We start from the raw sequence: 15195 nt of genomic DNA on the forward strand, positions 1-15195 counted from the left end.
TTGAAATTTGTTATTTCACAGTGGCCATTAATTTTCTTTTTTTCAACAGGTACTTCATATCTCATCATGGTAGAGCAAGAGCACGTGGTTCTACTCACCTTCTCTCATGAAGAGACCACCAGTCTTAAGGATGGTGTGAATTTCATCACAAAGTCAGAGAATGAGAAGTATGTGGTATTCAATAATCCAGATGATGGTGAACTCAAGGCATGTCGCAACAAGTGTAAACATCAAGGCGGCACATTTATCAAAGATATTGAGGAAGCGCCAGAAAGCTGGTGAGTTGGTTGGTTTTTGTTACATGGTTAAATTGTGCTCGGTACTGAATACTAAATCTAATTTGGGACAAGATATACCATGCAATAGCATTAAACAAGGCTATAAAATGTATGTCCATATCTGTAGTGTAATCAGGCTCATTACAATTAAATAAGTGACTACAATATTTTTGTATGTGTACAGATTTTAGCTCAAACTTAACACTGTTCTATTTAGAATAACATACTTTGAACATTCCTGCCATAAGGTATATTGCTGATACCAATTGATAGGCAAAAGTGATGCATGCTGGGAATGAAAAGTGCTCAAATTGGCTGTTGCGGGTGATGAATAACTTTTGAGCCCTTTTCATTCCCAGCATGTATCATGTTTATTATCAGCAATATACTGTACCTTATTGACTGAAGTCACTGAACCGCTAATGTGGCATGTTTTGGTTTTGCCAATAGAAGTCCTATAGTTAGTAACAAACACATGTTTTATAGTTTTGGTGATTATTTGGGTCAATTCTCATTGATGCTCAGTTTGGAATGTGAAATGAATTCTCAGGCCAACAAAATGTTATTCAATGTAAGACATATATTTCAACTAAAGCAGGCCTGAAATTGTGTTTATTTCCTGGCAAGAGAAAAAAATTCCCTGCATCTTTATTTGCAGGATTTTCCACCATTTCTTACAATTCTTTATATACAGAAAAGCAAAATTTCCCTCCAAATGACCAAATTTTCCTGCAAGGAGATTGTAGAATTGCCTTGTTTTTCTAAGGCCTGTCCATTGGTGGACACAAGATATGCATTGATGAGCACAGACAGAACATAGCTCATATCATAATCTAGGCCTGCTAAGAAAACGCGATTTTGGAGGCCAAGAAAACGCACCCCGATTTACCAAAAAAAAACGCAAAATCCAATTTTTTTTTAATGATGGTAGCACTTGATGTTAGGTCCAGTGACTCTCCAAATCCGCGAACAATAATTACAAATCGCAACAAAAAAAGATTTTAGATTTTTTTCAAAAATGTCAAAAAAACGCAATTGGACCCATAATCAAAATAAATAGAAGTCTGCATATTTATAAAATATCAGTATGCTACATCCCAAATGAAACAATCAGGGTTGTGCTTTAAGGAAAAGATACCACATCCTTTCTGAAAATTGGAAACAATAGTAGGCCCACAGAATATCAATTACTGTAAAAGTGTAAATTTTCACGCTACATTTATTTTTGCACTTTTCAGGTTTCAAGTGCAGCTACCACAAAAATAACAACATGCGAATATATTCCTTTTGTGTACAATGTAAGGAAGCTTAAAATTGCAAATTCAACAACTTGGGCAATACGGTACCGATGCGAAAATTTCAACTTCACGGTACTTACTTTAGTATAAATTCAAGAGAAATGAAAAATTATGTGTATATGTTTCTTATCAATGCTTATGGGGTAAAAACATATGTTCTAACTGCTAATTGTGCTGCAAGATACAACATCATCTGCTGTGTCACAGTTCCATATTGATGGCAATACCTCATTAAAAACAGGAAGTGGTCAACTAGGACTCTGCAGGCTCACAGTGAGCTTGCCTAGTAAAAGGAAGCAGCTATCAAAATGTTTCATGGATTGTTTCATGAAAATAAACCAGGCATGTTAAAATTAGCTAATTTTTGCAATAATGCCTTAGCTAACAGTAACATAGACTCTGAAGACAAGAGTATACACATGTATGGTTAGATAGAACAATTGTGAATGAGGAAGAATACTTTGATTAAATTCTATTTTGCTTTATTATTTTGTTCTTGACATGCTCTGACATACATGTAGTAGGCCGATAAATAGTTTAGTACTACAAGACCCTGCTGCACTTTTGGTGAAATTGGGATTTTTGTACCGAACGAATACTGGGAATATTTTTAAAACTAAGTCACATCTGGTATAAAGTTTGCACTAAAAGTAAAGGGACCTCAAAATTAAAAACCATAGAAGTGGGTTACCGCAAGGACCTATCTACAAATTTTGCATAAAATTAGGGGTGCTATATAATACAAGAAGTGGCGGTGCGAGGAATATTTTTTTGTTGGAGGGGGGGCAAACTGAATTTCAGGGTGGTTGGAAACTCCACACTTGATAGTGTCTACCAGAGTAGTCTTATCGCTACCGTAATGCCAGGTTTAGGAAAAAACTTATGGAAATATTTTTCCTTGTGGCAATACAAAACAATGTTCAATTCAAAGAAAAATGTTGCACACAACATAAGAAATTGGTGTAAATTGATTTTGCAGGGTTGTAAACATGTAGCACTATCAAGCTAAAATAACATCATGCCTCATTGTCAAGTTCAATAACCTCCATTCAATAATCATTATTCTAAAGCTGAGTTTTTGTACCCAACACATACAAAGCTCATAAATATGTGTTTATTTGCACATTGGGGTCAAAGAGCCTGGGGGCATTCCAACTTTGGAGGTGATGCGTATGTAGGGCTGTTAAGACCCCTTTTTCAGCACCCAAAGACCCCATATTTTTTTTACGAACACATGCTCTGTCACCCGAAGACCCCCTATTTTTCCATTTGATCTGTCACCCAAAGACCCTTACAAGTTCAACTTGAACAGCAACTTTCATTTTTCACTGATTTTGTTACTTATTTTTAAAAAAAATGAAAATTGAAGCCATTTAGAACTAGAAATTCGATTTTCGAGGTTTTTGTGGCGCTGTTTTGGCTCTCACCCAAAGATTCACATTAAAAAAAGGTCATGTTCTCACCCAATGACCCCCATATGTTAATTGGGTGGGTTACCTGAATGGATGACTCCATATGAAATCTACATACATATAGGCCTATACATGTACCTCTGTATGGGAGATTAGGATCATTTGATGTTTCCTTGTTGCGCCCTTAGGGCCCACAGACCTCGAATTAACCCACGGCACCCATGGCATTTTTGCTGTGGATGCCCATCCCCACTGCCGTAATGCCCTCAAAATAAGTCATTTACCCAAGGCAGTCACTTGCCGTGCCCTCTAATCAAGTTGCCATCGGTGCCCCAGCCCTGCCCCTTCATTATAAAATCATTTATCTATGTTTGTGTGTGTTGTCTTCACTTTTGAAATTGCCTTGGTGCCCTTTTCAAATTTACACAGTTGCCATGATGCTCTCTTGAAATATTACAAACTGCCGTGCTGCCTTGCCTTTTCAGTGAAAATCCAAGGCAATTATCAACTTGCCCTAAAAAAGTTGCTGTGCCCCTTCAGATCCTTAATTCGAGGGCTGACCCTTGACATTGAATTGATTAAGATTGGGGATGTTTTTGATATCATTTGGAAGCATGTTCCAATCCGGTATTGCACTGTTAAGTAGTGTTGCAGCTGAACTTTAGATTTTAGGCACATGGAAATCAAAAGCCGCCTTCTGGTATTGTAATTATGAATTTCAGACGTTTTAGTAAAAAACTGGCACAAATAGGGTGCACATGACATAATTTTAAAAAATGTTACTCAACACTCTACATTCAAAAAAATTCAGACTGCCGAGTTCAGTTTCACCAATATGTGTCAGAGGTTCTAGGTTCAAAATATAGCGCAACATTTTATTTTAAGTGATTTAAAGTTTGTTTTTGAGCTGTTGACTACATGTAAGACCGGAATACCATGAAGAAGTGACATTGAATTAAAGCTGAACACGGAATTTTGCGACAGTTTTGGTTAAGACAGCTGCCATTGTGATACATAAATTTCATCCTGGAATTGGCCTTTTGAATAATATTCTTTGTAATTGCTTCCCCAGACACAGATTGGTCAATGTTAATACCCAGATATTTCACAGACTCCTGGCCAGAGCATTCAACAGAAAAATTGTCAACATTTTTTTATTTTCCTTTTGGAGCCAAAGATAATACATTCAGTCTTTCCGAGATCATAGAGATGTAAAGACAGTTTGTTGTCTACCAGCCAATTGCCACGCTGCAAGACTCAAGAACTTGGCCTAATTTTTGTCATATGACACTAGGACCATTATGAGAAATTAGGATTGTAAGTAAGTACTGTCGTCTGCACACAACATCAATTTACAGTTTGGGTATATACTTTAAAATATGATCTTATCATGTGACATAAAAAGAGTGGCCCCAGTATGCTACCCTGGGACACACCACATGATATATTAAGAGATTGAGAATCAGCATTGTTATGTTAATGCTCTTTTTAAAAGGTATCACCATGCAGATCGACAGCCTTATCGCCCATTTTTCCTTGCAAAACCTTAGTTAGAGATTCATTTTGGTATCAGATGAAAGCTTTACCACAGTGGATGAGCGAGCTAGCATATTTTTCTATCGTCGCTTTACAGTGCTGAGGTATAGGGTTCAAGCACAACCATTCCCAGATAACTTTACGTACAATCAATACTCGCTCTTGCAGCTTTAACACTAATTTCCTCCTGCATCTAAAACTGAGTATATTCATGTGTCATGTCTCATGTATTGCATATGATAAATTAAGGTATTGAAAGAATGAATGGCGCAATAAAATGGTCTGAGTAGTCAATAAGCTCCTTCCAATAAATCCGAACACCGACCCATTACCCCAGTAAAATTTATGAGATATGTTTTTCATTAAGATGGTGTGAACAAAACGTGTTCAAAATGGAGCCACCACTAGCCTATTTGGGCATTATTATACACGTTTTTGCTCCTCCTATCAAAACCGCCTCGAATCTGGAAACTAAGTGTTTTAATGAGTACATCTGTTGGCCTTAATGAAAGATGGAATATGGAAAGATCTGACCGCCCTTCTTTTTCCTTCCTTTCACCTAGTGTTATGAAATGTACTAAGCATGGATGGAAACTAGATGCCAAAACCATGAGATATGTCAACCCACCTGACAGTTTTAGCCAAGAACAGCTAGGTAAGTAATACATTGAATTCAAGATTAACATGCCCTAAGAGTTCTTACATTGTATAGTAGGCAGCAAGAAGTGTACTAGTCATTGTCACATAGTCAGATCCTTGTTAGAGAAAAAAACACTATTGATGGTAAACTTACGTTATATCATATGCGGAACAAGTTTCATTGGAAAGGAAGGAAGTTGTAACAGTGTTGATTACGTTTCACAAATAGGTACATGTATGTATATCAAATCAATGTCAGTTTTACTCTGGACACTTCCACTATTATTACAGGGGATCAGCATTTGAAACTAGTTACCTTAGTACTAGTATATCATTTTTGGGCGCTGTACATTCACAGACTCCTCTGATTGAATTCAGAGACCGAATCTGTGAAATCACATACCTGGTTCTGTGATTTCAAATACTTTTCACTTGTTTCAATTTTGGCAGCAAGTAAAACACTTAGGCAGTCTGTTTGGTACATTAGATAGATAAATGAGCTTTTGTTTTGCTTCAAATTCATCTGTGCAAATTAAAATACAGCACATTGTTACTGACTTGTGAAAGTCATCTTTTTCAATGCTTTTTTTTTTTTTTTTAAGTGTTATAATTTGCAAGGTGTTGCTTTTATTTCTCATCATATAGTGGCGGAGATAGACGATCAGGATCGGTTAAGTTTAGTTGAATTGCGTCCACCTCAACCGTGGGAGTTCAATGCACGAGACCCTCAACCTCTTAAAGAAGGAGAAGTCAAGGTGGGTGCTATATACTGTGCCAAAAAAGTATCCTTACACTTGGAAGAAAAATCCTAATTTTAAAACTAAACCATATTTGGGTAAATTCATTTGTTTAATAGATGCCCTAACTAATCCGACACATTATGACACCCCATTGAATCCAATGTGACTTCAAGAAGCAAAGTTACAAGCATTTGATTAGACGAAGGTCCAGTTTTTAAATGACAATTTCGCCTATTCAAAACTCGACGGACTAGACATCTGGTTTGAGAGGGGTGAATGGCTAATTTATGCATGCCTTTATTTGATAACACTGAAAAGGAACAAAAGAAAACTGAAACAAATGAAATGACAAATAAAATGAAAGTTATGAAAAGTACAGGGAAGTAAAAACTGAAATAAAAACTGCTTTAAATAATGCTTCATTGAAGAAACTGTGTTGTCTCTTTGTTGCGCTTGTTTGAATCTTTTTGCGCCTTGTATAGGCCAGTTTGTCACTTTTAAAACTGGATGACCTTTGTCTATTCAATTGCTTGTAACTTTACTTCTTGAGGTCATTATTATCCTTTTTGACTCTTTGCTTTTGTTCATTCTTTTGTTTTTTGCAGTGTATCACTTAGCGCATTGATCTTTTGAAATAGCACTTTAAAAGCTCTTATATGTATGTATTTATTCAATGTGGTGTCATAATGTGCAGGACGCACCATTAGATTCTCGGGGGGGCATGGGAGTTTGGGTCAGGCAGAATTTTTTTTTTCTCGCCGCCGAAGGCGGCGGAATTTTTTTTTTTTCGCCTCCAAGAGGACCAAATTTTGTTTTTTCAATGTTAATGTACATTTTATACAAAGTTGGGTGGGGAATTTTTTTTACTCATCAGTGAGGCAAAATTTTTTTTTTTTCGCCTCACTAGTGGGCAAAGTTTTTTTTTCTCACTAGTGGGCAAAGTTTTTTTTTTCAAAAACTCCCATGCCCCCCCTGGAAATCTAATGGTGCGCCCTTATCAAGGAAACCTGATAGACTGATCTCTTAACTGCTATTAAGCGCTGCCGCTACTCCTTAAAAATAATCTATTTTAGTGACAACTAAACGCCTCCTTTTAAATACACCTCTACAACTAACTTCCAGCAAGTTTGGCGATCTTTTCTTTTAGACCACCCAAACTGTTTAGGATTAACAACTTATAAGTTCCCCTTAACGCTTTTTGAAATTAAAATAAAAAAAAAATATTTACGAAATTAAAAAGTACATGTAGCCATATTGTAGTATTTTTTTTTTTTTTTATCTGGACCAATTTAAACATCACACATTGTGTCACTAAAGTTAATATACTATAGGCCTATTAATCAGCAGCCGACTAATAAAATTTGTTGCCCATAATATAAATGATATTGAAGCATTAAAAGGGAATTTCGTGATCCACAGCCTCATCCCCCCACTTTTCTCAAAAAAAGTTGAGATTTTTATATCACTGGAATACTCTGGCTACATAATGTTTATGTACAAAATATTTCTTGCAGATTAATTCGTTTAGCAAAGATATCGTGAAATTTGAATTTCGTTCTGGTGCACCAGAACGAAATTACAACGCATTGTCTATGGAGCAGTGTAATACACATAATCATGCATAACTCGCAAACGCAAAATCGGAATCAACTGAAATTTTGGGAATAGGTTTTTTCGTGGATATCTAATGAAAATGACATAAATAGAGGATGCTAGGATCACGAAATACTCCTTTAATATGAATTGTTAGCATCATTGCAGTTGAAAGAAAGATGATTACTTTTGCACCTGCAGTTGTAAATGTCTTGCAAACATTAAGTAAATATAAACTGCTGATTGTAAACTATGGTACATATGCATGTTAAGTATGTACCTTGGATGTAATTGCAAAGAAAACACAATTTGATACTAAGTTTTGCCCAAAAAACATATAAAAACATATATGAGATTGCATGGCCTACTTTGTGTAAACCAATAGCAAGAGAGCAGTGATAATGTGTGGTAACCAAATCTTTGAAACAAATGTTTGAAAGTGTTTTTGACATGCATTTGGATTTTTTTTAAAGCTGTTCAGTTGAATTTGTCATGTCAAAAAATATATAACATGTATAACTAGGCACCAAAATCATTGAAATTGGGAGTGCTTTGACCTTTGTCACATATCTGCCCATAGTAACTTAAGGTCGCTGACAGGCCACACTATACTTTTTTGGATTCCTTATGATCAGATGAGTAATTTGGTATATTTTTTAAAAGAATTGGGACATTTATAATTTTGACCCCTGTTTGACCTTAATTGACCCCTAACAAAAATGCCCAACACTTAAAAGAGGGCAGCCTAAGCTAAATTTGTTCAATATCCTTCAGGCATGTCAAAAACACTTTCAAACCATTGTTCCAAAGATTTAGTCACCACACATTAGCACTGTTCTCTTATTGTGTGACCCTTAAGGGTATCCGTAGGGAGAACAGTAAGTGATACGGCCAGGTCTGGCCAGGTGCATGTTTGTTCGCGGTCTACAGGTGTAACTAGGTTGTTGTATATTCTATCATTTTTCTGGTGTGTTAACTGTGATTACATCTAGACACCAGTTTAGTTTTTATTTGAACGGGACCCTAATTTAATGAGAAAACGCCGAAAAGAGAGGCCCGGCAAAAGCCGATTTGCAGACAATTTTGTAGCTACAGACAGCTCGTATTCCATATAACAACTATGGAAACCAATCAGTGCCAGAAGTGTTGATTTATATTTCATCCACTTAGGTTTGGCTTAACCCACTAAAAGGTAAAACTTTAAGGGCTGGGGTATGAACGTTTGGACAGTATTTATTGTGGGACATTAGAGCACATCAGACATATTGAATTGCATTCTGAATACGAAGAATGTCATTCTGATATCAAATAATTTTGATTTTTTGAAATTCGCAATTTAATACACATTTTATGGCAAATCATTAAAAATTGATATTTTTGATATTTAACGGTACTTGAAGTAAACTTTATAAATCTGATGATTTATACTTAAAGCGTATGTAGGTGGGATGAAGAGCCGACGATCAATTGAAAATTTTGACCTTTCGTATTGAAGATATGTTTTTTTTTAAAAAAAAAAAAAAAAAAAATTAGGTCTTTTGGGAAAAAAAACATATCTTCAATATGAAAGGTCAAAATTTTCAATTGACTCGTCGGCCTTTCCTCCTGCTACATACACTTTAAGAATATGTCATTAGATTTATATAATTTACTTCGAGGACTGTTATATACCAAAAATTTGAAAATATCATATTTTTATAATTTGTCATGAAATTTGTATTATATTGTGATTTTCAAAAATTAAAATTATTTGATATCAGAAAGACATGCTTCGTATTCAGAATGCAATTTGATAGGTCTGAGGTGCTCTCATGTCCCACAAAAAAAATACTATCGAAACGCAATAAACGCTCATTTTAGATCCCTTAAGGCTGATCATTTTAATTATAAATGTAGTGTGTGTAAAAGTATATTTCTCAAAATGGAGGAGCGCGCCTATGATCATTGTCCGTTCTGTCTACATGGTCTATGATAATTGTTTTCTTACCGAAATATATTCACTTAACGCAGACCACGGTTGCCAAACAAATGAGGGCAAACCGCGGGTCAAATCATTGAAAAGTCGCCCAATATTTTTTTTATCAACCGTTGGTTTCTATGAGATAAAAAACTACCAGAAGTCGCGTAAGCCAATGTTGAGAAGTTATGCAATATTTTTCTTAACCATCAATTGGTGTCTATAGGACAGGAAATTGTCGCGAGGAAAATCTTCAAAACTCGTCATATTGACCTAGGCCTATTACATCGCGGGTTTGGCAACCCTGCAATATATACAGTTATATAACATCGCACCGCATTGTGAGGTGAACGAACTGAATGTTGACATTGTATTCAGGATTTAAAACAAGAACTGTCTTTAAACAGACAATGCGGTTGGTATAAAACATAGCGTGTGATATCATGATATCAACTTCAAAATCTAAAAACAAAAGTAAAGAAATAATTTAGGGCGAAATAAATAAACAGCGTACAGCAGGTGCTATCTTGTCAATAATGATAAGAGGAACATGAAAAAACCAGCAGAGAGCATGCACCCCAGTAAAGAGTTAAATAAAGCAAGGAAAAATCATAATGTGCAGAAGGCCTACTTTTCGGATGATATTCACAGAAACAAAAATAAAGAACTAAAGATCTAAAAACAAAAGTAAAGAAAATGAGGGCGAAATAAATAAACAGCGTACAGCATGTGCTGACTTGTCAATAACGATAAGAGGAGCATGTACCTCAATAAAGAGTTTAAATAAAACAAGGAAAATCATAATGTGCAGGAGGCCTACTTTTCGGATGATATTCACAGAAACAAAAATAAAGAACTACGTTAGTACGTTTAAAAATTATATAATTTGAAATTAAATAATGCAACATCATACATAAAAATGTGACATGTGTCTGATGATAATTATACACTTCGAAAAAAAAAAAAAAAAATACTTAACACGCGACATAAATAAACAGCCATCTATCAAGAATGACAAGAGGAACATGAAAAAAAAAACACCTTATATATGAGAGCATGCACCCCACTAAAGAATTGCTTTAAAATAAAACAATGAAAAATCATGACATGTGAAATGTATGTTGATACACTTATACATAATACTCAAGGGTGAAATAAAAACACCTTATCTACCGATATTTCCACAGTTAAACATACTCAGTGATCACTTGTACTAAAAAAAAAATACTTCACAAATGATAAGAGAAAAAAAAAAAAAATAAATAAGCGAGGATGTCCCAAAAAGAATTAGTAAAAGATAAAATAATGATAAAACGTACAAGAAGGGCCAAAATATTTGTCGCAAAAACTTATTAAATGCTCATTTGCTCTAAGATATTTAATGTTTGCAATTTACTCCTAGTTTATCATTTATTTATTATTTATCTAGGCTTATATATCTTTTATTTATTTATCTATTAATGTATCTATTTATCAATTTATTTCAATATCATTATTATTAAGTGCCTATTTATAATGATATTTAAATCTATCAACATTATGCTTACGTCATCCAGGAGTTATTATCCCACTTGAAATCGCCATATAAACACAAATTAATAAAGAAATACACAATGGGTGAAATAAAAAGCATGATCTATCTTTTCAAGAACTAGTGCACCTGCGGCTGTGAGAGCCCTGATGCTGTGAGAGCACTTATTGGGGTATGGGCGCTTATTGGGGTATGGGCGCTTATTGGGGTATGGGCACTTATTGGGGTGTGGGCACTTATTGGCGTATGGGCGCTTATAGAATTCATTGCCAGCAAGTTTGGGCCCGATCGGACAAAGTTTGAAATGTACAAATCATTTGCAGCAATGCATTCTGGGTAGACATTACAGTGCATTTCAAATTGGGCAGATAGCCAAAAGCTGAATGAAACCCGCTTGGGCAGCTTGAAACGTGTTGTAGATTGTCTACTGGATTCTTTTTATCCACTTGCTGCTTTGTATCCACGTGGGGTATTTTCCCCCATTTGACCTTTGACCTTGACCTCCGATGACCTTGAAAACCGCATGGCCAACATGCTTTTCCCGATACCTATCTATATGCGAAATTTCAGCGCGATGCGTCGAAGCACGGCGAAACGCAAAGCCGGACAGACAGATAGACAGAGACCGCTTATTATTTTATTAGTACTAGTGCGCCTGTAGCTGTAATAGCCCTTTAGCTATTAGGGGGGTATGTGGGCGCTTATTGGGGTATATGGGCACTTATTGGGGTATGGGCACTTATTGGGGTATGGGCACTTATTGGGGTATGGACGCTTATTGGGGTATGGGCGCATGATAGAAATCATTTTCAGCAATGAATGCTGGGAAAACACTATAGCATAATTTGCAGCAATGCATTCTGGGTAGACATTTACAGTGCATTTCAAATTGGGCAGATAGCCAAAAGCTGAATGGAATGACCTTGTCACCTGCTTGGGCAGCTTGAAACTTGTTGTAGATTGTCTAGTGGATTCTTTTTATCCACTTGCTGCTTTGTATCCATGTGGGGTATTTTTCCCCTATGACCTTAGACCTTGACCTCCGATGACCTTCAAAACTCAAGCGCGGCGGAACGCATAGCCGGACAGACACACACACAGACAGACAGACAACGGCTATTATTTTAGTAGTATATATAGATGAAAAGAGGATATAAAAATATAACAGAGCATGTCCTATAAACATGATAAAGAATTATTTAAAATCGTACAAATGTGAAACATGTAATATGACATATACGTAAGGGATCTGGAATGAGCGTTTTGAGCGTTTCGACAGTATTTTTTGTGGGAAATGAGAGCACATCAGACATATCGAATTGCATTCTGAATACGAAGAATGTCTTTCTCATATCAAATAATTTTCATTTTTGAAATTCACGATATAATGCAAATTTTATGACAAATTATTAAAATTTGATATTTTTCAAATTTTTGATATATAACAGTCCTCGAAGTAAATTTTATAAATCTAATGACATATTCTTAAAGTGTATGTAGCTGGGAGGAAAAGCCGACGATCAATTAAAAATTTTGACCTTTCATATTGAAGATATGGATTTTATTTCCCAAAAAGACCTATTTTTGTTTGTTTTGTTTTGGGGAAAATCCATATCTATTGCAGTCACTCCTCATCAAATGTTGACAAAGACAACAGTGGTTGTTAAAACGTACACAGTAAGTGCATTTTCTTGGATCAGATACTACGAACTCTGGTTTACTAGTTTACTCTACCGATCCTCAATCAATAACGATATCTGGGGGACCAATCACAAGCCAGATTCATTTAAAGATGCATTACATCATGACCAATTTTAGTTAGGCCAGAAATTGGCCTAACTCTCCATAGAATCCCGTGTTAAAATGTTATCCGCAATCCAAAGTCAGTAGTCCACTTGGGAAGCTAACAAACAGAGGGAGTACGGTGACTGAAAAGATTAGATGTGAAAATCTATCAATTGTGCACAAATAATAATCAGAGTTTTAAGCTTAAATGCAATAGCCAGAAGCACAATTGGCAAGTGGAGTACGGAGAAGTCTAGCTACACCCTGGAAGGAAAAAAAACAGTATTTGAAACGAGGAAATGTGCAATATGACTTAATGTAATACATTAGAAAAGGCTTAAAAGGCAACTATTAGGCCCTGATTCATATTTAATCCTCATTTAGGCCTGTAAATTAGATTGTCTGTGTAAATTTAGCAGGATCCGACTTTTTATGATGACTTTCAAAATGTGTTACATTTCAGAAACACCAAGCTGTTTGTGAGGTGGCGTTAGCTGTATGGGTTATAGGTTGAACTTTTTACAATATTTCTGGAAAAAAAAATTCTGAAATCCATATATATTAATTTCTACAATGGATGTCGTCATCTGACCTTCTGCTTGCAGAAAGGGGAAGTTTTGAAGAACTGAGTTGTTTTCCCGGCCCCTGTCTGTACAGAAAGTCAGTGGGGGGTTATTTACTTGTGTGCACCCTAAAAGGCCCTTGTCATAACCAATGGTGGCGGCATGATTTTTCCCGTGCATGAGGGTTTAGGCCAAATTAAATTATATGTCTAAACTTGAGGTTGCATGTGTAAAACATGGTCTTTTTAACGCATGTTTGGGGTATTGAAATGATATTTTTTTGGCTTGCACAATCATGGTAAAGATCCATGTCATACATAAGAGATTATAGGACATACAATACTTAGTAGGCCTAATGATAATGCGTAAACTTTGTACCTGTTAGGGAACTGAAATCAGACTGAAAACACAAACGTCATGGGAGGCTCTGTCTCGCCAGTTGCATTTACAAGGCCCTTGTTATAACCAGTGGTGGCGGATGACTTTTTTCTGGGGGGGAGGGTCACACAAGGTTCTGAACAGAAACGTCACATACGGACCAACCCACACTACCGAGAACCGCGAATGCCGAGAACCGCGAAAGCCGAGAACCGCTCTAGTTACAATATGAAATGTTCCCAACATTCTGGATATGTCAATTAAAGTTTGATAAATTTATTTATTTTGATAAGCTGATACAGTATTAGGAAGGGAAGTGAATGTTATCTTCATTTCCTCTGCTTACATTATATTGATATTTGAATGTCATAAGGGCTTTGTTATTACTATACTCTGATCAGCTCATAATAGGCAGGACTCATAACATCATGGATTGATATAGAATGGTGTATGCACAGCGAGGTGCATCACATACGCACTGCTTTGCGTATTGTGTGAATGATGCACGCTTTTGAGAATTTACGTGTGCATAAGCTGGAACTTAATTGTCTCGTGCAGTAACAAAATTCCAATGCTTATCGCCTATTAAATGTAAGAGCCCCGGGTAAGAGCTGACCATAGTATAGATGCTTTTATGATCTTCTTTCACAATTATTTATATGATATATAATTTATTATTATTTTCTACTCCTGGACAAAGAACAATCCTTCGTAATTAGGAGTAGTATCCTTGTAACAAGTCATTCTTCAGCTTCAACCACATTATTACTTTGACATTGCCCATTTCTTTTTGAGTTAGTGAGGCTGGGGATTTTTTTGACAGTATGTTTACAGCCTCAAACATAATGTTATAGTGATTTATAATATATTACCGTAACCACTCGGGTATAAGCCCACCCCCCTAGATGGGCAATTTCACTTCAAAAATGGGGCGGGCTTATAACCGGGGAGGGCTAGTAGTTAAATTTGAAAATAAGAAACATCTTCCCCTTTTGTAATATGCCCAATAAACAAAAATTTCTATCATCTTTGTTAATTTTTTTTAATTTGAACTACGGAATGTTAATTTTGAACTGATATTTTAAAATATTTGTTCTTAAAATGTGAAAGAACAGCATTGATATGAGTGAAGAACTAAGCCAGAATGACTGAGCTGGGCTTACATAGCCGCGTGCACCCTTGTTCCCGAATGGTTTGAAAAATAGGGAGTGGGCTTATAGCCGAAGGTGGGCTTATATATACCCGAGTGGTTACGGTATTAAAATTCATTGTAAAACAATATGTTGTGCTTGTTTGACAATACAACTTCATTTGATTTGTCATATTATGTATGACGCTTCACTAGCAATAGACACAGGATACCAATGTACACTTTCAGAATGGGATAGTTACATGTTTTATGCAATAGGCATAATAAACATGATATAGGCATAATAAACATGATATAGGCATGCTTATAATTATATACAGGCATGAGAATTTCCA

General features: G+C 35.8%; 1 protein-coding gene across 1 annotated transcript in view; it reads left to right on the plus strand.

The window, feature by feature from the left end:
* LOC140150916 (cytidine monophosphate-N-acetylneuraminic acid hydroxylase-like) overlaps positions 1-15195 on the plus strand; it is a 64283-nt gene that overhangs the window by 3522 nt on the left and 45566 nt on the right. Inside the window, exons 2-4 of the mRNA XM_072173071.1 lie at positions 50-278; positions 5088-5179; positions 5809-5918. Coding sequence (XP_072029172.1) covers positions 67-278; positions 5088-5179; positions 5809-5918 — 414 coding nt within the window. The 5' untranslated portion in view covers positions 50-66. The remainder of the gene's footprint in view (positions 1-49; positions 279-5087; positions 5180-5808; positions 5919-15195) is intronic.

Source organism: Amphiura filiformis, chromosome 4 (genome assembly GCF_039555335.1).
Source record: "Amphiura filiformis chromosome 4, Afil_fr2py, whole genome shotgun sequence".
NCBI lineage: Eukaryota > Metazoa > Echinodermata > Ophiuroidea > Amphilepidida > Amphiuridae > Amphiura > Amphiura filiformis.